Source organism: Staurois parvus, unplaced genomic scaffold (genome assembly GCF_062004578.1).
Source record: "Staurois parvus isolate SC_StPar_1 unplaced genomic scaffold, SC_StPar_1.0 ptg000931l, whole genome shotgun sequence".
Lineage (NCBI taxonomy): Eukaryota > Metazoa > Chordata > Amphibia > Anura > Ranidae > Staurois > Staurois parvus.
In genome coordinates, this window is record NW_028318727.1 from 426593 (window position 1) to 452500 (window position 25908).

A 25908-nucleotide genomic window follows, 5' to 3' on the forward strand; every position below is an offset into this window, starting at 1 on the left:
ATTTTAAATAAATTCTTCCCAAATAAATTGCCATATATTTGAAATGCTGCAATTTTGGTCATATTAAATATATTTCAAAATATATTTTAATAAATATATATACTGCATGTTGAAATTAGTTTTTATTACAAAATATATGAAAAATATTATAAATATTTCTAAAAATGCATTTCAAATATACTGTATGTTTTTAAAAATACAAATCCACATTTTTGGAATGCATTTACAAATATTTGGAAAAATATATATTAAAATTACTTTTTTATATGCTAAACAAAATCTGAAGAACATATTTTTTTAAAAATACATTTTTAAAAATATATATTTTTAAAATATATTCTTCAGATTTTTTTAACATATAAAAAAGTCATTTTAACATTTATTTTTACATATATTTGTAAATGCATTCCAAAAATGTAGATTTGTATTTTTAAAGACATACAGTATATTCGGAATGTATTTTTAAAAATATTTTTCATATATTTTGTAATAAAAACGCATTTCAACATGCAGTATATATATATATTTATTGAAATATATTTAGAAATATATTGAATATGACCAAAATTGTAGCATTTCAAATATATGGCAGTATATTTGGGAAGAATATTTTTAAAATATATTTCAAATATATTTTTCTTCCATGTGGGAGGGGCTGTTGAAAGACCAGGATTTGTGATTATACTTATGTGTATGAAAACATATCAAGGAACAGAGATTCTTTTTTTTCTTTAATTACACCTTTGTTTTACATTCGGTTAATTTCTGGATAAAGAAAGAATGTTTCTTCACTTTGTATTGCATTTTAGTTATATATGACATGAATGTTTACCAATAAGAAAACCATGACGTTAAAAAAGTAATCCCATTTCACTTACACAGGTATTAGGAAATTGTTGAAATGTTTGGTATATATATATAATATTTTGTCTTTGTGTAGAAATGTGCCCACATCCTATGGAAAACACAACATCTCCTCTAGATGTGCACATTTTACCATTTTTCATGAAAACTGACCACGAATTGTTCATCGTCAGCACTGTCTACTTTTCCTTCATCTATATAATTGGAATGCTGATGAACACAGTTATCATCGCAGTGATATGTTTGGACCTCCATTTGCACACCCCAATGTATTTATTTCTCTGCAACTTGTCTGTGGTTGATATGTGTTCTACAACTGTCACCATTCCAAAACTCCTCTACATCTTACTATCTGGAAATAATACAATGCCATTTACACAATGCCTTATCCAGATGTATTTTATGATTACAGCGGACAGTGCTGAGATCACCAATCTGTTTATAATGGCGTATGACCGATATGTCGCAATTTGTCACCCTTTACACTATCATCAGATACTTAATAAGAAAATCTGTATATTACTTATATTAGTCACCTGGATTGGTGGGAATATAAATTCATTTTTTTTTACAAGTCCAATCTTGAAAATGATTTTCTGTTCTTCTGTTACCATTCACCAGTTCTTCTGTGATGCTAAAGCTCTCATCAACATTGCCTGCGGTGGTACTGAAATGTTTTATATCATCTTATATGCAGAGTATTTAGTATTTGGGTTCTGTCCACTTATGTGCAGCTTGCTGTCCTATGTACAGATTATCAGGGTCATACAACATATTACATCTAAGGATGGCAGAAGAAAAGCCTTCTCCACCTGTTCATCCCACCTCATTGTTATGGCCATCTTTTATGGATCTGCTATATCTGTATACATGATACCACCATCAGACCGCTATGCCATACTTGAACAGATCTTAACCATGTTCTACTCCACAGTGGTCCCCGTGTTGAACCCTCTCATATACAGTCTACGAAACAAAGAAATGAATAGTTCTTTGCGAAAACTAGTGTCATAACACTCACCAGCAGGGATGAGGTTTGGGTTTTCCACCACCATGGACTTGCATCAAATTCTGCATTGTCCCCATTCAAGGGCCTGAAATATTTATATGAGAATTCACCAAACCCAATTCATTGTCACCAGAAAAGACTGCCTTGTCTTTGAACATAGGTCGCTTGATTTAGAAGAACCAGTAACAGGGATTTCAGACAGGCCAGCCCCCTCACTATAGAACTACATTTCCACCATGTATGAGAATGTGATTTAGCTGTGATAGGGAACACATAGGGAGAGTCACTGATAGGGAGCTTTGATTGGTGTAAGGTTTGTAGGCACTGGCAGGTCTGGTGAAGAAGGGCTTGGGGCTCACATTCCCTCAGCCTGCCCGTGCCGATCTGCGAGAAACATCGTTCCTCATCCCACAGGAACCGGTAATCTGACAGTTCTGGCTTCTGACAGTACATCAGTGGCTCCTGCTCATCCTCCTTGTCCTCACCTGCTCATCCTCCTTGTCCTCACCTGCTCATCCTCCTTGTCCTCTCCTGCTCATCCTCCTTGTCCTCTCCTGATCATCCTCCTTGTCCTCTCCTGCTCATCCTCCTTGTCCTCTCCTGCTCATCCTCCATGTCCTCTCCTGCTCATCCTCCATATCATCTCCTGCTCATCCTCCATGTCCTCTCCTGCTCATCCTCCATGTCCTCTCCTGCTCATCCTCCATGTCCTCTCCTGCTCATCCTCCTTGTCCTCTCCTGCTCATCCTCCTTGTCCTCTCCTGCTCATCCTCCATGTCCTCTCCTGCTCATCCTCCTTGTCCTCTCCTGCTCATCCTCCTTGTCCTCTCCTGCTCATCCTCCATGTCCTCTCCTGCTCATCCTCCATGTCCTCTCCTGCTCATCCTCCTTGTCCTCTCCTGCTCATCCTCCTTGTCCTCTCCTGATCATCCTCCTTGTCCTCTCCTGCTCATCCTCCTTGTCCTCTCCTGCTCATCCTCCTTGTCCTCTCCTGCTCATCCTCCTTGTCCTCTCCTGTGGGCATATTATGGCTCAGAGAATTTGTTTTTAATCTTGGAGTTGATGCAGCTGTCCAATCAGGAATGGAGGGCTCAGGATGACAAAGACTGGCAGCACTTGTGACAGACGTGTGTACATCGGGAAAATCTGAGTGCATTGGATTCTTTTATGTTTGCTCAGAATAAAGAAAGGTTTCATGCTAGGGAACCACTTCCTCTGATTCTTTTTTTTTTCTTTGGATTAGATTCACATTGTCCATACAAACCTTGTTGGCAATCTGGGGAAAGCAGCCGTTATCCTGGCTTATCCATTGGAGTTTCCCAATAGTGGATGGACTGGAGTCTCATGAATGCAGGAGTGGAATGTTTTCCATAGGGTTTTACCTTTTTTCATTCTTACATTTCAATCAGACCATTTGGAAACTCAGGCACTGCCCGAGGGCCCGGGGTCAGTAGGGGGCCCCATGAGATGCCCCTGGTACCTTTTTCATAGGCTTTTTTGAGTTTGGGCAAGGACACAGGGGCCCCATGATCTCCTATTGCCCAGGGGCCCCATGCGTTGTCAGTCTGCCCCTGATTTCAATGCATCCTGTTTACAACCTGTCCCTGTTCACATGCACTAAAGTGATAACAGGGCATATTGTTGTTGGTTGCAATTGTGTTCTCACGTGCCTTTTTTAAAAAGACCTTTTTTTTCATGAAAATGAAAGATGTACCCTATTTAAAGTCCCCTACCCCTCTACCGCCCCCCCCCCCCCCCCCCTCAAAGTCAAATCACCCACAAAGGTGATTTGTCAAATAAAACTGTTTTAAGTAAAATATTTACCTTGACCCGGCTTCTGATCCTCCCAGGAGGTAAGAGTACTGTTGTGTGGGTATCATCAGGTAACATCGCTGATTCCTGGGATAGCTGGGGGCGGGGCTAATAATAGGACATTTTCATGGCAGGTCTGCTTTAGACAGTGACAACAGTGGAAATGTCTTTATAATTTACTTCAGCATAGCAGCTTCTAGTTTTGTTTGGATAAGCATGTGACTTACATGTGATTTCCAGGAAGGTGATTGTGGGAGACAGAAGCAGAGCATTGTCACCCCGTTATGCAATGTGCCCAAAGAAGGATCTTTATATCAGCACCACTAGATGTTATTTCCATGAGAAGTAATGATTAATATAAAAATAGGCTTTCCAGGTGATATTATTATGTTAACGCATAGAGGAGATTTTAGTGGTTGGGTTTACAGCTAGTTTATCAAATTATGTTAGAGATCTTTAACCGCCTCCCACCCGCCATATAAGGAAATGACGGGCGTAAGGCGGTTCTCTTGTTCAGGGAGGACATCATATGACGTCCTCCCACTCTAACCGCACATGCGCGGCTCCGGGGGTACGCAGCACGGCGATCGGTGGTGCGCTATGTCCCTTAGATACAGCGGATTACCAATCAATGGAAAGAGCCAACGACATCGGCTCAGACATGTGATCAGCTGTGTCCAATCACAGCTGATCACATGCAAATATGGAAATGCTGGTTATAGCCATTTCTCTCCTCACAAGCTGTCACACTGACAGAGGAGAGGAGAGCCGGTAATCAGTATTCCACAGAGGTGACATGTACACCGATCATCAGGGCACTGATGAAAGTATAAATGTTTGTTTTTATCCCACCTTAGTCTTTTCGTATCATTTTGTTGTAAATTTATGAATGGTGTAGACACAGCAGTACATAAGTGCTCTATTATATGAAAGGCTTCTGTCACTTAAGTGTTCATTGAAATCAAAGATATATGGGAGAACCCCACAAGTCCCTGTGTCTATAGTTCTGAGGAAGAGAAAAGTTTTTTCCTTGAAACAGGTAGACTGATTAACAGCAGACCCAACTACAACAATCTGCATGCGCATGCACAAACTTGATGAAATTCATCACTGGATTACATTCAGTAGGAAGGATCTGTGAGAACATCCCCCTCACTGGATGACATCCATCTGTAAGGTTTCAGCTGGACAACTACATAGTACAGGTACAGTCATTAAGCCGGTCATGATGGTTTGAATTTCGGCCTGTTCAGAAGAGACTGACTGAGATTTGAACCGTCTATGGTCAGGCTGATTGTACCACTTCAATTGTTGTACGTCTTGGGTACAACCAGCATTTTGGATTTTTCATGCGCTTATTGACAGTATCTACAGCCACTAGCAATAATCACTGTTTTCTTCTGGCAGGGACGACCCCCCCACATTCCCCCATAGGCATAACACAATAGCTCCACGGGAGAGAGTCAGTGTTGATGGGGGAATGAAGCCATTTTCTTTCCTGCAACCCGTGATTTATTACAATAGATTCATGTGAAATGTCCATTGGCAGATGTAGATAAACATGAGTAGAAAAAGTGTAAGTCTATGGAAACTGGCTTTATATTAATGGAGACTTTGAATGGTAAAATGAATCTTGTTTGCCATAAAATGCAACTGTAGTGGTAAATATTGTATACTCTGTATCTATGTACCTCCGAACATAGTCTGCAACAGAGTCACCTCTACATTAACAGCCAGTTATGTGAACTGTCCAACCAGGCTTCTGATACTCCCACCAAGTCAAACTGTTCCTTAAGTTACAGAAGTTCTAGACTTTCTATTTTGTTTTCCAGACTTTTCATGTTTACGGAACATACATTTTAATTTTGTGCTAGTGTTTAATTTTACATTTTTGCTCACCCTTGAATTACACTTTGATTCTGCGGCTCTTTTAGTGTTGTGTTTAAATAACACAGTTGTCCTGCTGTCTAGTTTGAAGCCCATAGACTAGAAAACACCAGCAGTAGTCATTTAGTAAATTATCGATGATAATTAATTTCAATCAAAAATTAAAATATATATGAAACTATTAAAACGATCTTGATTACAAATTGTAAGTTTTGCATTCCTCAGTTCCTTGTTAATTATGTTATAGTTTACCAAGTCACTATCAAATGGATTGTTTATTCTAAAAAAGAATTTTTTTAGCCTTGATGTATTATTACTAATATTTTTATTATCCAATGTATTAATAAATAAAATGTGATGAATGCCTTTAGTGTAAAATGACTTTTTTTTTTCAATTTCATTAAGCTTAATTAGAATTATATTAAACATTTGCAGTCATTTATAATGTACATGTTTACAGTTTTCTCAGTACTTTCAGTACTCATTCAGTAAATCTTCATTTCATACGTTAAAATCTTGATATTGTATGACAGGGAAAAGAATAGTTCACAAAGTGTGTGTCTAATTCTCCACCATTAGCATTATCCATTATGAATCATTTTTGTATTTTAGCAGTTTTTTATAGAGATTGAATGATTGAAATGAAATGTATACCTCACTTCAGTACAAAATGATCTGGGGACAAATCTTCAATATTTCAGCTGTCTCCCATTTAATTACATAAAGTAATAATAGTCTTATTGAAGGCAAGGTTCTAATTCCTAAATGCTGATTCTTAAGAGCAGTACCCATAGCAATCAATTAGAATCTATGTTGTACTTGTTTAACCTCAACATAATATATTCTGATTGGTTGCTGTGGTTTGCTGCACTTAAAGTGGAGTTCCAGTCTTTTTTTAAACTTCAAATATTTTAAATGCCCCCCCAATGTACAGTACGAAATGGAAATTATTTTTTGTTTGTTTGTTTCTAAATACCTTTATTACAGTTCTTCGGGCGGCACTTCCAGTCCCGGCCACCTAGGCGATGACATCATTAGGCGAATCCCATTGACTCCTGGGATATCGGCATCATCTATCAAAGGAGTCTTTGGGAAGTCTAATAATATAATGTGATTGACAGGTTGCCAAAGCAACAGGAGGAGTACTTTTGTGACGCCGCCATTGCTACGGCAACCTGCACTAAACACAATGCGTCGCTCAGTGTCATTACTGCACATGCTCGAGATCGGAAGGTGCATGCTGGGTAGCCAGCTGCACTGAATCCCAGAAAAAGACACAAGTGGGCTTCAGATGCCCACATCCTAAATGGCCACCTGCCTGAGTCTGAGATCAGGTACATTTTTAAAGATATTAAGCTAACAGTATTCTAACAGTATTCTAATTTAATCGTAAAGTAATAACAATCACAAGGGAATTGAAAAAAAAAAATGATTATGGGGATTGGAGCTCCACTTTAAGGATTAGTACCTAAGAATAGTAATTATTTCTTGAAAAAAAACATAAATATCTCCTGTCTATCTTTTTCTTTTAAGTGTATTTCTATTCTATTATTTTCTTTAAAAAAATGTCCAGTTCTACAAATTTGTTTATCATCTATTGATGCCCATTCATTTATTTTTAATCCTCTGTAAAAAAGATCAAAACGCTAGTTAAAAACTTGTACATTTGGTAAAGACTTTACTAACATCTTAAAGTTCATCATTCTAAAAAAATTATTTTAGTTTTGTTTTCATTGTTAGAGGCCCCAGTAATATTTCCCAGCAGTAGTTTCTCCCACACGGCCAAATTCTCATGTTGCTGGACTCTCAAATTCCTTGTTTATTCTACATATTGATTAGTAGCAGGTGACTGTGACATTATCTTTGCTGCCCTCAGACAATGGGAAGAAATGAACATTCTAATGTGAACGGATCCCTAGAGACATCTATGAAAAGCAGCTCATCATTTCTCTTACTATCAGCCACGTGGAAGTAAAAATATACCAGTCTTGTGTAAAATGGCTTTTAAATCACGTTAACCTCTAAAAAACTAGTAATAAATGTTTCCTACACAACTGGCCTATAATTACTGCCATCTGTGAAGGTACAAAATCCCCACTTACATACTTCAGTAAATGTGTGAACTAAGTAGTAAAGCTGGAACATGAGTATGACAACCCCAAAACACACAAGTGTTACTACAAAAGAACATGGAGCCCACGTACAATGAATGAAGTGCAGCTCAATCCCCAATTTGTGAGACCTCTCAGTCAAAGAAATTGCCCATGGGACTTTAAAGAAGCTGCACCAAAGAACAGATCACAAAAAATTCTTAAAAAGCCTGATTTGTATTCACGTACAAAATTGAAATCAAAGCCATAATAAAATACCATGACATATCAGAACATGATGGATAGTTACAGGATAACATATACATATACAGGGGCAGACTGACAACTCATGGGGCCCCCGGGCAATAGGGGATCATGGGGCCCCTGTGTCCTTGCCCAAACTCAAAAAAGCCAATGAAAAAGGTACCAGGGGCATCTCATGGGGCCCCCTACTGACCCCGGGCCCTCGGGCAATGCCCGAGTTTCCAAAAGGTCAGTCCGCCCCTGTACATATATCAAACTGGACAGTTGATATCCTGACACTTGACGTGTTTTGTGAATCAACATTTACTTCCTCAGGAGATAGTAATGTTTCATAGGATATCTGTGGTGAAGCCATGTCAGTTAGTCCAAAAAAAGTAAAAGATTAATAATAATTATCCTGACATGGACTCTCAAAAATCCCAAACAGTATTAAATATCATAAAATATACAACATATGTACCTAAATACAAAATATAATCAAAGCAAAGGAAACAGGTAAAAATGGCTTTAAAAAGTTTTAATACAAGTCAGCAAAATCAGCTGCCAAATATCATTATAGAGAGGTTCCCCTATTGATTAGACGGTATTCTTTACTATTTAGTCATTTTATTACTACAAGTTAAATATATTTATCTAAAGGGTATAAATTGGGGCAGTGATCATAGTACTGTTTCAGTATAAAATTAACTTCATATTAAAATTTCGCTATATTATGTTTCAAACTAACTTTTTGAAGTAGTCAATTACATTTTGAGTAGCGCAGAGTAAGAAAATGATTTATTTTGTGATATTTTCATTGAAAAAATTGCTCTACACAGACTCTATTGTTGTACATTGTTGGTTGACAAGAACAATAAATAAACAATTTGAACAGATTTTCCTGCTTGAATTATGCTCAACACACATTGATAACGTTGTGTAAAAAAGAGTCATCATGTATCCATGAGTAAAATTTAGGAAGTATAACAAAACTTGTTCGGGAAGCTCTGGGGGGGGGGGTAAATTCACTCAAGGCCTGACAAGACCACTTTTTGATACTGTTCTATTCATGTATTGGAAGTCCAGAGATTAATAATAGCGATACTTTATTGTGCTTAGAAAGAGCTGCACACATTATTAAATATGGTTTGCCATTGATAGTAACTGGCGATAGTAAATCACTTTTTACTTTCAATATTTGTATTGCTTTTACATAAAGGCAAAGCCCACAGTAGTACAAGAATCAACCGTTGCAGACCGTTATATAAAAAGTAGGAACAAAGAGGGGGCTAAGGCCTCTATCACACAACTTTTTAGTAAACGAGAAATCGTAAAGGCACACCGTTACGGAAGATATTGGTCAGTAGCGAAGGAATTAGTAAATCCATTCCCTAGGCAAACAATAAACAAGTACATATTCCCATGTTATCACACTTCTGGTGGAGAACGTTTCATTGAGCCCTCAGGGGCCCTAGGAATCAAGTCAATCAACAAGGTAAGAGGAGAAGAGAAAGAGAAAAAAAAAAGAAATAGAAGAGCGGATTTGGACCCAGGAAATAGGAGAACTTCTCAGTACACACACAGCGACATGCATTAGGTTTCAAAGGAAAGATGCATAAAATTGGCCCACGGATCCAAGGTTTTTTCAAATTTGTCAACCGAATCCCGAAGAACGCGAACAATGTTTTCATACAGCATAATCCACGTTATTTTTTTTCTTTGCCTGTGCAAGAGACCCGATAGATTGCTTCAAAGTTTTAGCAATGGTCACTTTGGTACCAGTAAAATAAACAGGATCAAGCATTGGAGGGGGTTAGGGACACCATCCACCAGGATGTTAAGGAGGGCAAGTTGGGGCGTCTGAGGGACCGACATTCCCATAACTCTATGCACTAAGGAAAAGACTTCAGAAGCTACAAATCCGTGGGCATTCCCTCGATGCATGGTACATAGGCCCTTGCAGATAACACCCTCGAAAGCATTTTTGCAAACAAACTTATGAGCCATACAGACAAAATGTATGCTAAATTTCTACTGTACCCTGGACACATCATGTATGGTGCTTTCTTTTTGGAGGGACGGTCACTTGGAGTGCTCACTGGGCTGGAGGAGATGTATAGGCTGCCCACCCCCAAGCTGACATCATTTCCTCCCTTTACACACAGAGATCCTAGAGCTTCCCACATCTCCTCCAGCTCTGTGAGGACCACAAGCGTCCATGGTTTTGGACTTGACATGTAAGATATATTATGTACTTTTAATATGTGAGTTGTTATAACATTTAATAAATGGTTTTCCCATTGCTGTACTCCTTAGATGGTGCTTTGTTGTCTTTCCCTAATGGGATCACACAGGAGCAGTAGGGGAAACCACATATGATTCAGACAATTACAATGCATTCCTGTTCAAATTGAATGCAATTCTTTACAGTGTGATCTGAGCCCATTCATTCTGTATGGGCTCAAATCGCACCTCAAAGGTATTGGTACTCGGTATCGGTGAGTACTTGACCAAAAGTATTGGTACTCATACACACCAGTAAAAAAAAAGTGGTATTGGTGCAACCCTATTAGCAACTCGTTTCAGGTCACCCTGAATTTTTTATTTGGGTTTAGGTGAGGGCTTTGACTAGGCCCTTGATAGCAATTATTTTATACACAATAAACCAATAATTAAAAATAAGAGAAGCACGTGTTCATGTTCTTAGTCGGCTCCTGTTTATTTCATATATCTTGAAGACTTCAGAGTGATATATCCCTTCTATAGTTCCCAACTCTGTTCCTTCTTTCCTGGAAGTTTTGGGTTTTCCAGCTCACCTTTGTGTGTTCCTGTCTTCCAGTTAGATTTTCCACAGTGTGATATGATAGTGGGATCCCCTTATAATGGGCAGATGGTGAGCAAACTTGGGAACACTGCACAAAAATTCTGCCAATAGAGTCCCTGAGAAATAGACTGTCAGGGAGTGTAATGTCTTCTTCAGGTGTTTCAACTTATATGACAGCAGTGTGTACAATACGCTTTTGGAAAGAATTTACAAAGCTTTAAAAAAAATGTGAAGGACTTTGTCCATCCCTATATAAGAATAAAGCTGGACTGCTGGAGTCATCAGTTTTGTCCCCCTATTGACCACAATTGAATGAAGACACAGACCACGTGCACCATGGACTTTAAAAGGCTACAACAGCACTTTTTTAACCATTATTATGAAATAATTGAAAAAATAAATAAATAAAACATTCCGAATAAATAGCATTACCATTGGTGCATTCTTAGAGAGAGCCTTTGGTGTCTGCTAGCCTAAGCATTGGCTATGATCCGGCCTTTCCCAGGCTGCACCCTGCTAGCTTGAAAACTTTTCCTGCCATTCCGAGGGATGAGCCCTGGTGAAGACAAATGATACCAAAAGGGAAAGCATCATACTACCACTTAGCCCCCCCCCCCCCCCCTATTTTGAAACCACCCACTTTTTCACAGAACCACAAAGACCCCCTAACCACCAAGTATTACCCGGCTGGTGTACTAGAAATGAGGGGGTGGGGTTAAACATGTTTCCCCCCTTGTTCACATTTCTGGAATTTTCAATTTCCAGACAATTAGCACAGTTCTTACTCCTGTGGCTCCTCCCAAGCACTTTACCATTAACCTCCAATCAGGTAGGACCTCCTGCACCTATACTGCCACACACATTTCAACTCATTTTTGGGACTATTTCTTCCTCGGTCTTGTAACCCCTCTGTTAATTTTATTCATCTGGGTATTTGTTCAGCTCCAGTATTGGAATCTATTGGGATACATCTTGATGGGGGTGCTGCCACTTCATACAAACAATTAGCAGGCTTTAGCAGGATTTCAACAAGCTTTGAGTAGCGCTGACACTTAATGACGTCTACAAGAAGCTTGTTCAAAGTAGACACGTGCAGATTGTTTTGTTCCGAATCCAAATTCAGATGAAATTTTCATTATTTGGAGATTCAGATGTATCTGAATTTCTGAATTACAATAGTAATGAATTGAAATGAATCTGAAACAACTAAACAAAATGTTGTCTGAAATTCAAATCAAAGTCAAATTGATTTAGAAAGCAAGCAACAAATGTGAAATATAAACTTATTATTGACTATTGCTGATCTATCTATCTATCTATCTATCTATCTATCTATCTATCTATATCATTGAGAAAGTCAGTAAAGGTAAAGACTTGATTTTTTGCGTAAATATTAGCACATTTTCTGTATGCTGAATCAATAGTGTCATTACACATTGTGCAAAATAATCAATAAATTGCATCAAGTTAACCACTAGGTGACTGCCCACAGTACATTTACTGCGGCAAAGCGACCCCTGTGCACAGGATCACATTTATAAACGTCATCCTGTTTACATGGTAGGGGGTGTGTGCGAGGCGCACGACTTTGTTTGGGTGCAGCATTGCATGACCACGCAATTGTCAGTTGAATTATGCAGCGCTGAGCAGCAAAAAGAGGCCTGGTCATTAACCACATGCCACCCAGCCACTGTATAAATACGTTGGCAGGGCGACACGGCTGGGCAAAACCACGTTTTAAAACGCGTGTTTTCAAAACAGGTAGGGGGCGCGCGCCAGGCGCGCCAACGCCCTACCTATCCCACCGATCACGGCCGTGGATGTCAGTCGCTGGGTCACAGCCGATCGTTACCGGCTATGTCCCGGCGATTAGCGGCAATCACTGACAGAGAGCAGGGCTGCAGTAGCTCTGCTCTCTGTCAGTTCCCTGACAGCTCCTGACACGCTGATCGGGACAGAAGAGTTTATCTGTCCGGATCAGCATGTTCCCTGCAGTACACCCCCCCGCACCCTAGTAAAACACTCCCCTCACACAGTTAACCCTTTCAGTGAATAACAAAGTTAACCCCTTCCTCCCCAGTGCCATTAGTACAGTATCAGTGTTTTTTTTTTTGCACTGATCATTGTATTGGTGTCACTGGGGATGTCAGTGACCCCAAGTCAATTCCCCCCAGTGTCAGAATGTTTGGGTGAATCTTTTGAAGACTGAATTTTTCTGCCACGAGCTTTTGGAAATTGTGGAAAGAAAATGAAAATGTATTTTTTTACACAAAGCAGTAAATTAATAAGATCCGTCCATCACACAGCATGGGCATAGTTGGGATTACACCTCAAAGCACATTCGGCTACTCTTCCCAATCATGGGGATACCGCGGGTGTGAGACGCTTTCAGTGTTTGGACTGATTATGTACCGACTGATCTTGTATTACAAAAATCAACATTGTATAAAAAACAGTGAACTGTAATGGTTGCCTTTGTCCAAGTGGTCATGGAATATAACTTAGTGTAGTCTCATCTATAGCAGTCCCTATACCTATAATCCTAGCATGCCTAGCCTACTGGTATGTGGCTATCCCCAGGAATGCCGTGTTCACTGACAGGAGGCTGAACAAAGGGTGATCAAAAGAGTGTCTGTGGTTCCAGGAGAGGACTTGTTCACAGGAGATGGCTGGGACTGGTGTCTCGCAGGAACGTGATCAATAGGACATGCAGATGGATAGGCTCAGATGGCAGGCAGAGATGTGTTCAATAAACAGGTGAAGGATCGGTCCAAGTGTCAGACAAAAATGTGGCATAGCAGAGCCATACAAAGCAGTGTGCTTACCAGGGGCAGACTGACAACTCCTGGGGCCCCCGGGCAATAGGGGATCATGGGGCCCCTGTGTCCTTGCCCAAACTCAAAAAAGCCTATGAAAAAGGTACCAGGGGCATCTAATGGGGCCCCCTACTGACCCTGGGCCCTCGGGGTTTCCAAATGGTCAGTCCGCCCCTGGCGCTTACAGTGAAACACAGCACACTTGGTAAAACACACACAGCACACAGTTAACCCTTTGATTGGCCCACATGTGTCATTAGTACAGTGTCAGTGCTTTGTATTAGCACTGATCACTGTATTGATGCCACTGTGGATGTCAGTGACACCAAGTCAGTCCCCCCCCCCAAGTGATTACTCTCCAGCACCTGGTGATTGCTGAGTATTATCAATGGGGGGAGAGAACTGTATGTATACAGATCTCTCCCCTTTCAGCTCCTGCACACTGCTTTTTATGGCTCTGTATACCACAGTCATACAAAGCAGTGTGCTTACAGTTGAAAGCATACACACACACAGCAAAACAGCACACAGTTAACCCTTTGATCGCCCCAGATGTTAACCCCTTCCTGCCCAGTGCCATTAGTACAGTGACTGTGCTTTTCATTAGATCTGATCACCGTATTGATGTCACTGGGGATGTCAGTGACACCAAGTCAGTTCCCCCCAATAAAATAAACTTATATATAAATGTATATATAAAATCGAGCGCAGTATGAGGATGTAGATAGGGTAGCTGCTGGCACAAAAGGCACCTCGTGAACCTCCAGAGTAATGGTAAAATATGAAAGTGCAGCGCTAACTTAAACAATGATTACACATAAGATAGATCCCATTTGAATGTGGATCGGCAAAAAAAGACGGCGTCAGTTCATCAGATGTGCTAAATACGTATACAGTCTCCAACACTTGAAGAGCCAGGGATAGTAGATATCAGAAATGATAAAGAAAAGCCAAGTAATGCACTGACCAGATAGCGCAAGTTAAAGCGCATGGGACATTTAAGACCTGTCCCTGGTACTCAGCCACTGTATCACTGGAGCAAGGCGGTGTCATCTATAGGGTGACCACTAGATGTCATCTGTCCGGATGGAAGCTGTGTTCAGCCACTGTGTTGATGGATCAGGTGGGTGTTGTCTGTAGGGTGACCACTAGATGTCATCGGTTCCAGGGGAAACTGTATCACGGATCCAGGGACGTCACTGCAGGTGTGTTCTTGTTAGGCACAATCCCAGGACCTACTGGATTTACAGGCTCCCCAGAAATAAAGAGCCCATGGAAAAAGGCCTCAAATAGTGTGATAACGTTTATTTAAAATTGAACAATCAGAAAAGAACTTACTTAGCAAAGGTACAGCTGCTTATAAACGGCCAGACCGGAGGTACATGTACAGAAGATAAACATAGCTTGGCACTGGGATTGTGCCTAACAAGAACACACCTGCAGTGACGTCCCTGGATCCGTGATACAGTTTCCCCTGGAACCGATGACATCTAGTGGTCACCCTACAGACAACACCCACCTGATCCATCAACACAGTGGCTGAACACAGCTTCCATCCGGACAGATGACATCTAGTGGTCACCCTATAGATGACACCGCCTTGCTCCAGTGATACAGTGGCTGAGTACCAGGGACAGGTCTTAAATGTCCCATGCGCTTTAACTTGCGCTATCTGGTCAGTGCATTACTTGGCTTTTCTTTATCATTTCTGATATCTACTATCCCTGGCTCTTCAAGTGTTGGAGACTGTATACGTATTTAGCACATCTGATGAACTGACGCCGTCTTTTTTTGCCGATCCACATTCAAATGGGATCTATCTTATGTGTAATCATTGTTTAAGTTAGCGCTGCACTTTCATATTTTACCAGTTCCCCCCAATGTCAGAATGCCCACCGCAGTCCTGCTATAAGTCGTTGATTGGCGCCATTACTAGTATAAAAAAAATTCCAGTATCTATACCGCCATTTGTAGACGCTATAACTTTCACATAAACCAATTAATTTACACGTATTGGGATTTTTTTTAGCAAAGACACGGAGCAGAATACATTTTGGCCTAAATTTAAGATGAAATTTCATTTTTAAAATTTTTTACTGGGCATGTTTCGTAGCAAAAAAGAAAAAAATATAGTTTTTTTCTCAAAATTGTCTGTCTTTTTTTTTTTATAGGGCAAAAAATAAAAAACACGCAGGCAATTAAATACCACCGAAAGAAAGCTCTATTTGTGGGGAAAAAAAGGATGCAAATTTAATTTAGGTGCAGTGTTACATGACCGCGCAATTGTCAGTTAAAGTAACGCAGTGCCGTATCGCAAAAAATGGCCTGGTCAGGAAGGGGGGGGGGGGAATCCTCTGGAGGGGGAGGGGTTAAACAAATATTGTTGTAATAATAAAGTGATAAGGTAAATATATCCAGTAGGTCCCTGAGGACACTGAGGACACTGAGGACACTGAGGTCCCTGAGGACACTGAGGTCCCTGAGGACACTGAGGACACTGAGGACACTGAGGACACTGAGGTCCCTGAGGACACTGAGGACACTGAGGAGACTGAGGACACTGAGGACACTGAGGATACTGAGGATACTGAGGACACTGAGGACACTGAGGATACTGAGGTCCCTGAGGACACTGAGGATACTGAGGACACTGAGGACACTGAGGACACTGAGGATACTGAGGATACTGAGGACACTGAGGACACTGAGGATACTGAGGTCCCTGAGGACACTGAGGATACTGAGGACACTGAGGACACTGAGGACACTAAGGACACTGAGGATACTGAGGACACTGAGGTCCCTGAGGAGACTGAGGACACTGAGGACCCTGAGGAGACTGAGGACACTGAGGACACTGAGGACACTGAGGATACTGAGGACACTGAGGTCCCTGAGGACACTGAGGACACTGAGGACACTGAGGAGACTGAGGACACTGAGGACACTGAGGATACTGAGGATACTGAGGACACTGAGGATACTGAGGACACTGAGGACACTGAGGATACTGAGGTCCCTGAGGACACTGAGCTCCCTGAGGACACTGAGGACACTGAGGACACTGAGGAGACTGAGGACACTGAGGAGACTGAGGACACTGAGGAGACTGAGGACACACGGGTACTTTGTCATAAGAGGCTGGGCAGTTTATAGGTCTGTAAGATCAGAAATATATTTCATCATTAAGTACTAAAATCTGTAAATGTATTGATGAAGGTTTTTTAGTACAATTTGCAGTTTTTAAATATGTTTCATTTCAAGAGAATGAATTTTACATCATCCAGCACTTTACAAGGATGACACTAAAGAATATATACATTTGGTGTGTATGTGTGTACATGTGCCTGTGTGCATGTACGTGTGTGTGTGTTTGTGTGTACGTGTGTCTGTGCATTTCTGTGTACGTACATGTATGTGTGTCTGTACATGTGTCTGTGTGTGTACATGTTTCTATGTGTGTGTGTGTGTGTGTGTACATGTCTGTGTGTGTGTGTGTGTGTGTAAAGGTGTCTGTATGTAAACCTACATGTATGGGTGGTTTGGTCAGGTTCAGGATGATGTGGTTATTATGGGTGGTGGAGGATGGGGGGCACTTGAGGTATTGCTGGGTTGGATAGTAGGTAGGATATGCTTGGTAGAGTTATGGTTTTGTGAGTGAAAGATTATGGGGGGTTATGGCTGTGAGCGGTGCATGGTCTAAGTATGATGGAGTGTTTAGGTTGACATTGGAGACCATGATGTAATGTGGGGAGACTCTGGGGGCCCTGATGTAATGTGTTGAGACTCTGGGGACCCTGATGTAATGTGGGGAGACTCTGGGGACCCTGATGTAATGTGGGGGGACTCTGGGGACCCTGATGTAATGTGGGGAGACTCTGGGGACCCTGATGTAAGGTGGGGGGACTCTGGGGACCCTGATGTAATGTGGGGAGACTCTGGGGACCCTGATGTAATGTGGGAGACTCTGGGGACCCTGATGTAATGTGGGGGGACTCTGGGGACCCTGATGTAATGTGAGGAGACTCTGGGGACCCTGATGTAATGTGGGGGGGACTCTGGGGACCCTGATGTAATGCGGGGGGACTCTGGGGACCCTGATATAATGTGGGTAACATTTAACAGTGCCATTTCATGAAATAATTTATGAGGGTGTGTTTAGGGGCGGAATTAGGGGTGTAGCAGGGTTGGGGTCGGGTGGGCAACTGGTGGCGAGTAACTCTTAAGGCTTGGCTAGTAGCTCAGGACTTGAAATTTGAAGCCCTGTTGTATCCAATTATATTGTACAATTAGCCCACAGCTGACATCCCATAACCCACCAATCACAGAGCTTCATTTCCAACGAATGATTAATTATAGTACAGATGGTACCAACAAAGTATTCCTTCAGGAGGGTGGGGGATATTCAAGCTGTGCAGGCAGTACCCCCGACATGTCCCTGACATATCCCCCACCCTCCTGAAGGAATACTCTGTTGGTACCATCTGTACTATAATTAATCATTGATTGGAAATGAAGCTCTGTGATTGGTGGGTTATGGGATGTCAGCTGTGGGCTGATTGTACAATGTAATTGGATACAAGATTGGTTTTAGAGGTGATGTGATGTTAATAACGGAACATTGATTTTATTCCATTGTGTGCTGAGCTTCTGGGCCTGAAAAGTCCATTCAATATTCTTCTTCACTTTTTATCATCTAAACCTTCCACACACTATCCAAAAGTGAGGAAAATGGCTACAAATACACACTTTTCATTGTTTATACGATTTAAATGATGTCATGTTTATTATTGCTACACACTTAATCAGGGCTTTATTGTCTCAGAGAATAGGTGCAGGAACTCCCCCTTTCTGACTCCCCCCTCGTCTCAGCCCCCTACCCACCCCTGAGCACCGTCCCTTGGTTCCACCCCCCTACCCCCCTCCCAGTATTGCCCATTTTAGAGAATGCAGAACCAAGTATCATTTTGTGGTGCTCAGAAATTTGTATAGAATTTGTTAATGATAACAAAAAAAGATGTAAAATAGACCCCTGTAGCCAGCAACAATAGATACCGAGCAACAATAAACCCCCCAGCAACAACAATATGCCCCCCCCAGCAAAAATAGATCTCCCCACAACAATAGACCCCCAGCAACAATAGACCCCCCGGCAACAACAATTTCCCCCCCAGCAAAAATAGATCTCCCCACAGCAATAGACCCCTGCAGCAACAATAAGACCCCTGCAACAAAATATCAACTCAGCAACAATAGATCCACCCCAGCAATAATAGACTTCCAGCAGCATCAACAGATCTCCCAGCCACCAGCATGAATAGACCTCTCCCTGAACATTAGATCCCTCCCGCAACAGTTGACTGCCCCCAACAACATAAGACCTCCCCAGAAACAATAGATCTACCCCCAGCAGGAATAGATACCCCCAGCAACAATAGACCCCCTGGCAACAACAATATGCCCCCAGAAAAAAAAAGAGATCCCCCAACAACAATAGACCCCCAGCAGGAATAGATACCCCCAGCAACAATAGATCCCCAGCAACAATAGACCCCCTGGCAACAACAATATGCCCCCCCACCAAAAAAAGAGATCCCCCAACAACAAAAGACCCCCAGCAACAATAGATCCCCAGCAACAATAGACCCCCCAGCAACAACAATATGCCCCCCCAAAAAAAGATATCCCCCAACAACAATAGACCCCCAGCAACAATAGATCCACAGCAACAGTAGCCCCCCGGCAACAACAATATGCCCCCCAGAAAAAATAGATCTCCCAACAACAGTAGACCCCCCAGCAACAAATAGATCCCCCACAACAATAAACTCCTGCAGCAACAATAATACCCCTGCAACAAAATATCAACTCAGCAACAATAGATCCACCCCAGCAATAATAGACTTCCAGCAGCATCAACAGATCTCCCAGCCACCAGCATGAATAGACCTCTCCCTGAACCTTAGATCCCTCCCGCAACAGTTGACTCCCCCAGCAATATAAGGCCTCTCCAGCAACAATAGATCCACCCCCAGCAACAATAGATCCCCCGGCAGCCAGCATCAATAGACCCTCCAGCACACCCCAGCACTCCTTGGCATTACATATATCCAGTGCTGGAGGTGCTGGAACTGCACTCCCCCCATGTTTCTGCTGAAAGAAAATCCCTGTACTTAATGCTATCAAACAGCTTAGTTCTAGAAAGGTTGATGATAAAACATTTTTCTATGTATACAGAGGGGACTTTACTATGTCTGGATGGGAATTGCTGTTCCCAGAAGGCCTCCCTTTCTATCACAGTGACTGCACAGAGCAGAGATTAGAGGAGTATACAATGAGCCCCGTATTCACTGCTTACCTAAGAAGGGCCACAGAAGCTCATTCTGCTCCAGTCTGTATATTCCCCCCCCGTGGTTGTGTGAGTTCCCTCCGGGGGTTCTGATGTTCTCTCACAATCCAAAAAAGTGACGTGGCTTCACAATCTACTATATTCCCAATATGATATCCCTTTACATACACATTCATCAGTCACAGTCTGTACCCCTCGCCCTCCAGAGGATTTACCCCCCTTCCTGACCGGGCCATTTTTGCATTACAACACTGCTTTACTTTAACTGACAATTGAGCGGTCATGCAACGCTGCACCAAAATGAAATGTACGTCCTCTTTTCCCCACGAATTGAGCTTTCTTTCAGTGGTATTTAATCACCTGTGTGTTTTTTAGTTTTTGCGCTATAACAAAAAAAACTATTTTGAGAAAAAAAAAATTTTTTTTGGACATTTGCTATAAAACATGTCCAGTAAAAATTTTTTTAATAATCTAATTTCATCATTGGTTTTCATGAAAGTTATAGAGTTTACAAATGGCGGTATATAAACTGGGGTTTTTTTTGTTTTTTTTACTAGTAATGGTGGCGATGGGCGACTTATAGCGGGACTGCGGCGGGCATTCTGACACTGCGGACAACTGACTTGGTGTCAGTGACATCCCCAGTGACACCAATACAGTGATCAGTGCTAATAAAAAGCACTGGTACTGTACTAATGACACTGGGCAGGAAGAGGTTAACATCTGATCAAAAGGTTAACTGTGTGCTGTGTGTATGCATGATGCTTTGTATGGCTCTGCTGTGCAGAGCCATACAGAGCAGCATGCTGGAGCTGACAGGGGAGAGATCTGTATTGTTTACATACAGACCTCTACCCTGTCAGTGATACTCGGCGATCGCTGGTGTGCTGGTGGGGAATCATCAGCCGGGACCCGGTGATAGACATACGTGATTTTGCACGGCCCTGACGCCCTGTAGCAATAGTTCTGCTATAGGGTGGTCAGGAATCGGTTAATAAGGTGATGTTTTGTCTTCATTGAGTATCCAATATCCTGAGCAAAGGAAAAAAAAGAACATGTGTGCTCACAAATGAAGTGAACAGAGCTTCAGAGTATTCAAGTTGGCATTCACTTGGCACATTCACTTGGCAGTTGACTTTGCTATTCAAACAGCCTCCATTCCTTTTAATAAATGAATCCCAGCGTCTTCCACATTTACATCACAGCTCATGTGGTTTGGATCAGTAAATACTTCTAACACCGAGCTGTGAAGAACAGGCCTAATCTTCAGAAAGCAGTAATGTGAGTTTTATGTTACATCTATAAAGAGAAGGATTTCTGAATGAATGAACATGAATATCATATCACCTCTGTACAGGTCACTGGGAGATTTAGCATTGTGAGTACAAGATCTGGGTTTGAAGAGGATTCAAATACAGGTAATCTGATCAATTAAAAAAAAAAGGAACAGCAATAGACTTGTTTTGTTGGGAAGAAAAAGAGAACTCCAATATGACATGAAGTTAGTATGATACGAAGAGAGTGAAATATGTCGCATTAAATAAAATATAGTGCTGTTGCGCTTAGGAATAGATATTCATGCAACTTTGATACGTATACGCTGCAGCCCTAATTTGTGAACCAATAACACAAAAACAAACAAACCGCGCATAAATGAAGTGCATTAAATTTGACAATACACGAGTAATAAAGCTTCAGTCCCAATTCGGAAAAGTAAAGTGCCCAGGTGTTGAATACTGATTGGTGCAAAAAATGACAGGTGCTCCTCTGTACTCAATCGGTGCCCCACATGGATGTGCACTCACCGTTAGCCATGGACCACCTATCTCTAGGTTGTCTGAAGCGCCTGGTCAGGGACTAGCCCAATGCGTGATGGGAAGAATGGCACCAATATTCATCCCTGGGAATCATGCGATCTGGCTGATAGGATGATGACCAGCGTGGATATAAATGACAGTGTAGGTTCAATAGAGCCTTTTTAAACTTTCTCCTCTCCTCCCAGGCAGTAAACCAAGTTTCAGCATGTGAACAGAAACAAAAGCAAACATCTCATAGTGTAAAACCATCCAAAACATTAATGATGGGAAGAAATGATAAGAATAAAACTCACAAGCAAAGTGCCCATAACCTGCCACTCAGTGTATTCAGCCTTTCTGCCTGTGAATAGGAATCAAGATGGCAGCCGCGTCCCATCGTGCGTAAATGACATCAGCGGAAGTTGCGTCATCAAACCATGAAAGGTTTTGATCAATGGATCGTCATCAGGAAGTTACAATCATTCACTTTGTATATGTGAAGCATTATTACTCATGTATTGTCAAATTGAATGCACTTAATTTGTGCGCAGTCCACACGGGAAATATGTTGCATTGACAGTATTTTTGTCAAACTGATCAGGACAGGCATCCAAATGTCTCTCCAAAGTTCATTATGTATGACTTAGAATGATCCTGAACATTGACAAAATGTTTTTATTTTTTCTTTAGTTGTTTCAACCGCTTGCTGACCTCCTCACATGTCAGGGCTCTGTCCACAGCAGAGGTACTCGGAGAACTGGCATTCCTGCCGGTACCTTGCATGGCCGCAGAAATGCATGCTGGCGAAAATCTAGGTGCACGGACATGAGCCAGAACACGCATGCGCACTGGTACATAGTTACACACGCATTAGCTCAGTTTGGCGCCAGACGGCTCTATAAGGAAGCCCATCACTCCTTCAAATTGCTGGTCGATCTCTGGCTCTCCAGTACCTTTGTCCGTGTTCCTTTGCTACTGTGATCTCCTGTTACTGGTTTGGCTTGTTCCTGGACCTGTCTTCTCTGCCTGACTCCTGATCTGACCCCGACGTGGCTAATAGATATTCCCACCTGCTCTCCTGATCTGACCCGGCTTGGCTAATAGATATTCTCACCTGCTCTCCTGATCTGAGCACTCGGCATATCTTTATGTATTCTAATTTGATTTCCTTAGTTCTAGTGATTCTATTTTTGTTTCTCATCCTTTATAATTATTTCTGTAATGATTTTACTTATTTTGAAGGTCTAGATAATATTTATTTTGACAGCTGAATGTAAAAATAAAGGTCTGCAATAATAAGAAAAAAAAAAAACACGTGGGGTCCCCTCTTCCATCCATACCAAGCCCTTCGGGTCTGGTATGGATATTAAATGGTAACTCCATGCCGAAATTTAAAAAAAAACAGCTTGGGGTTCCCCCAAAAATCCATACCAGACCCTTATCCAAGCATGCAGCCCGGCAGGTCAGGAAAGGGGGGGAACGAGCGACAGAACCCCCCCCCCTCCTAAACCATACCAGGCCACATGCCCTCAACATGGGGGGGTGCTTTGGGGCAGGGGGGGTCCCCCCCAAAGCACTTTATCCCCATGTTGATGGGGGTCAGGGTTGTGGGGGTCTGCTGGCGGGGGGCTTATCAGAATCTGGAATCCCCCTGATCCTGCCCCCCCCCCTTTAATGAGTATACGGTACATGGTACTGCTACTCGTTCACAAAAAAAGTGTAGTGTGAAAAACCACAGGACAGGGTCTTTGACAAGTCCTTTAATAAAATAATGTCCCTCAAAGTAGATCCAACGTCAATCACGGTGTCAGGCGGTGGCAACCCAAAAAAAGAAAAAAAAAGTTTCGCTCCCGACGGAGGCTCACCAGCCTTATGCAGTGAGCCAGGGTGGCATTTCTTAAATAGGTAAGGGGCGGGGCCAGCCGGGGACATCATCCGAGTGACCCCGCCCTATGTGACATCATTGATCACATTCTATCTATCTATCTATCTATCTATCTATTGATCTATCTTTCTATCTATCTATCTATCTATCCACTATTCAGTGCTCCTACTCCTTGACCTCTCTGCGGCCTTCGACACAGTCGACCACCCCCTCCTCCTCAAAAAACTACACTCCCTCAGCCTCAGAGATTCTGCTCTCTCCTGGCTCTCATCCTATCTGTCACAACGCTTCTTCAGCATTACCTATAATGCTACCACCTCCCCCTCACTCCCCCTCTCTGTTGGGGTCCCTCAAGGCTCTGTCCTCGGACCACTTCTCTTCTCCATCTACACCTCCTCCCTTGGCCAACTCATACACTCTCGCGGCTTCAACTACCACCTCTATGCTGACGACACACAAATCTATCTCTCAACCCCCCACCCCACCCCCTCGGTCTCCGCCCGAATCACACACCTGCTGAGCAACATATCAGACTGGATGTCGCTCCACTTCCTTAAACTGAACCTCTCCAAAACCGAGTTTCTTGTCTTCCCCCCAGCCCGGACCCCACCCCCCATTGACTTCTCTATCACATCGAACAAAGCCAATATCAAACCCGCCCTGCAGGCCAGAGTACTTGGTGTCATTCTGGACTCCAACCTATCCTTCCAGCCCCAAGTCCAATCTTTAACAAACTCGTGCAGACTCCACCTCCGCAACATCGCCAAAATCCGCACGTTCCTAACCCCAGAAACCACTAAGCAGCTCATCCACTCCCTCATCATATCACGACTCGACTACTGCAACTCCCTCCTCACTGGCCTGCCTCGCCGCTGGCTATCCCCGCTTCAGTCCATCCTGAATACGGCTGCCAGACCATTCACCTTTCCAACCGCTCCGTCTCCGCCACCCCCCTCTGCCAATCCCTCCACTGGCCTCCACCCCCCTCTGCCAATCCCTCCACTGGCCTCCACCCCCCTCTGCCAATCCCTCCACTGGCTTCCGATTGCGCAAAGGATCAAATTCAAAATCCTAACGCTGACGTACAAAGCCGTCCACCATACTGCCCCGAACTACATCATTGACCTAATATCCAAGTACCACCCAACACGCACACTCCGCTCCTCACAAGACCTCCTTCTCTCTAGTTCCCTGGTCTCCTCCTCCCATGCCCGCCTCCAGGACTTCTCCAGGGTGTCACCCATCCTCTGGAACTCCCTGCCCCAACCCATCAGATTATCACCTACTCTCCTCTCCTTTAGGTGCACCCTGAAAACCCACCTCTTCAGGGAAGCCTACCCCACCCCCTGCTAACTTGTCGACCTCCTCCACTCTTCCTACCACTTCATCCCCCACAGCTATCTCCTCCTGTGCCACCATCCCCTCCCTCCTAGATTGTAAGCTCCAAGGAGCAGGGCCCTCGATCCCCTCGTGTTTTGTATTGTATTGGTATTGTTCTGTCACATGTTCTGTCCCCCTTTGTAATGTACAGCGCTGAGCGAACAATTGGCGCTTTATAAATACTGTATATTAATAATATTCTATCTATCTATTATCTATCTATCTATCTATTATCTATCTATCTATCTATCTATCTATCTATCTATCTATCTATCTATTATCTATCTATCTATCTATTATCTATCTATCTATCTATCTATTATCTATCTATCTATCTATCTATGGTCATTCTATCTATCTATTTTAAAATTTAAAATTTAATAAAACATTTAAAAAAATAGAAACATTTGAAAAGAAAATACAAATTCAATTATTATTATTATTTTAACCAAAGAAATGTAGCAGAATACATTTTGATCTAAATTTGTGAAGAAATGTTATTTATTTGCAAAATTTTATAACAAAGAAAAATGCGTTTGTTTTCAAAAGTTTCAGACGTTTTTTTTATTTAGCAAAAAACAAAAAACTCAGTGGTGATTAAATACCACCAAATGAAAGCTCTATTTGTCTGAAAAAATGATACAAATTTCATATGGATATAGTGTTGCATGACCGCACAATTGTCATCCAAAGTGTGACAGCGCTGAAAGCTGAAAATTGGCCTGGGCAAGAAGGGGGTGAAAGTGCCTGGTAGGCGAGGGGTTAAATTAAAGATAGAATCCAAGAACATGTCCGCATTATTACCAAAGGATTTCCTAAACATTCTGTTTCCATAATACACAACAAGGATTGCTCAGGGGTGACTTTATGGGGCATTGAAGTGTATGAAAAGAATTGGAGGCGTAGTAATAAGATCAGAGAGCTTAGTAAAAGGGAGTCCAACTGGAACCATC

At 42.2% G+C, this 25908-nt stretch overlaps 1 protein-coding gene across 1 annotated transcript; it reads left to right on the top strand.

The window, feature by feature from the left end:
• The first annotated feature begins 957 nt into the window (after positions 1-957).
• Positions 958-2623, top strand: LOC149441943 (olfactory receptor 1G1-like). The gene has a single exon (XM_089656716.1). It carries the CDS (start codon positions 958-960, stop codon positions 1876-1878), a length of 921 nt encoding a protein of 306 aa, XP_089512842.1. The 3' UTR covers positions 1879-2623.
• The last annotated feature ends 23285 nt before the right edge of the window (positions 2624-25908 follow it).

Excerpts from the sequence above, each read along its gene's own strand:
- LOC149441943 (XM_089656716.1), top strand. The coding sequence starts at position 958 with ATGGAAAACACAACATCTCCTCTAGATGTGCACATTTTACCATTTTTC.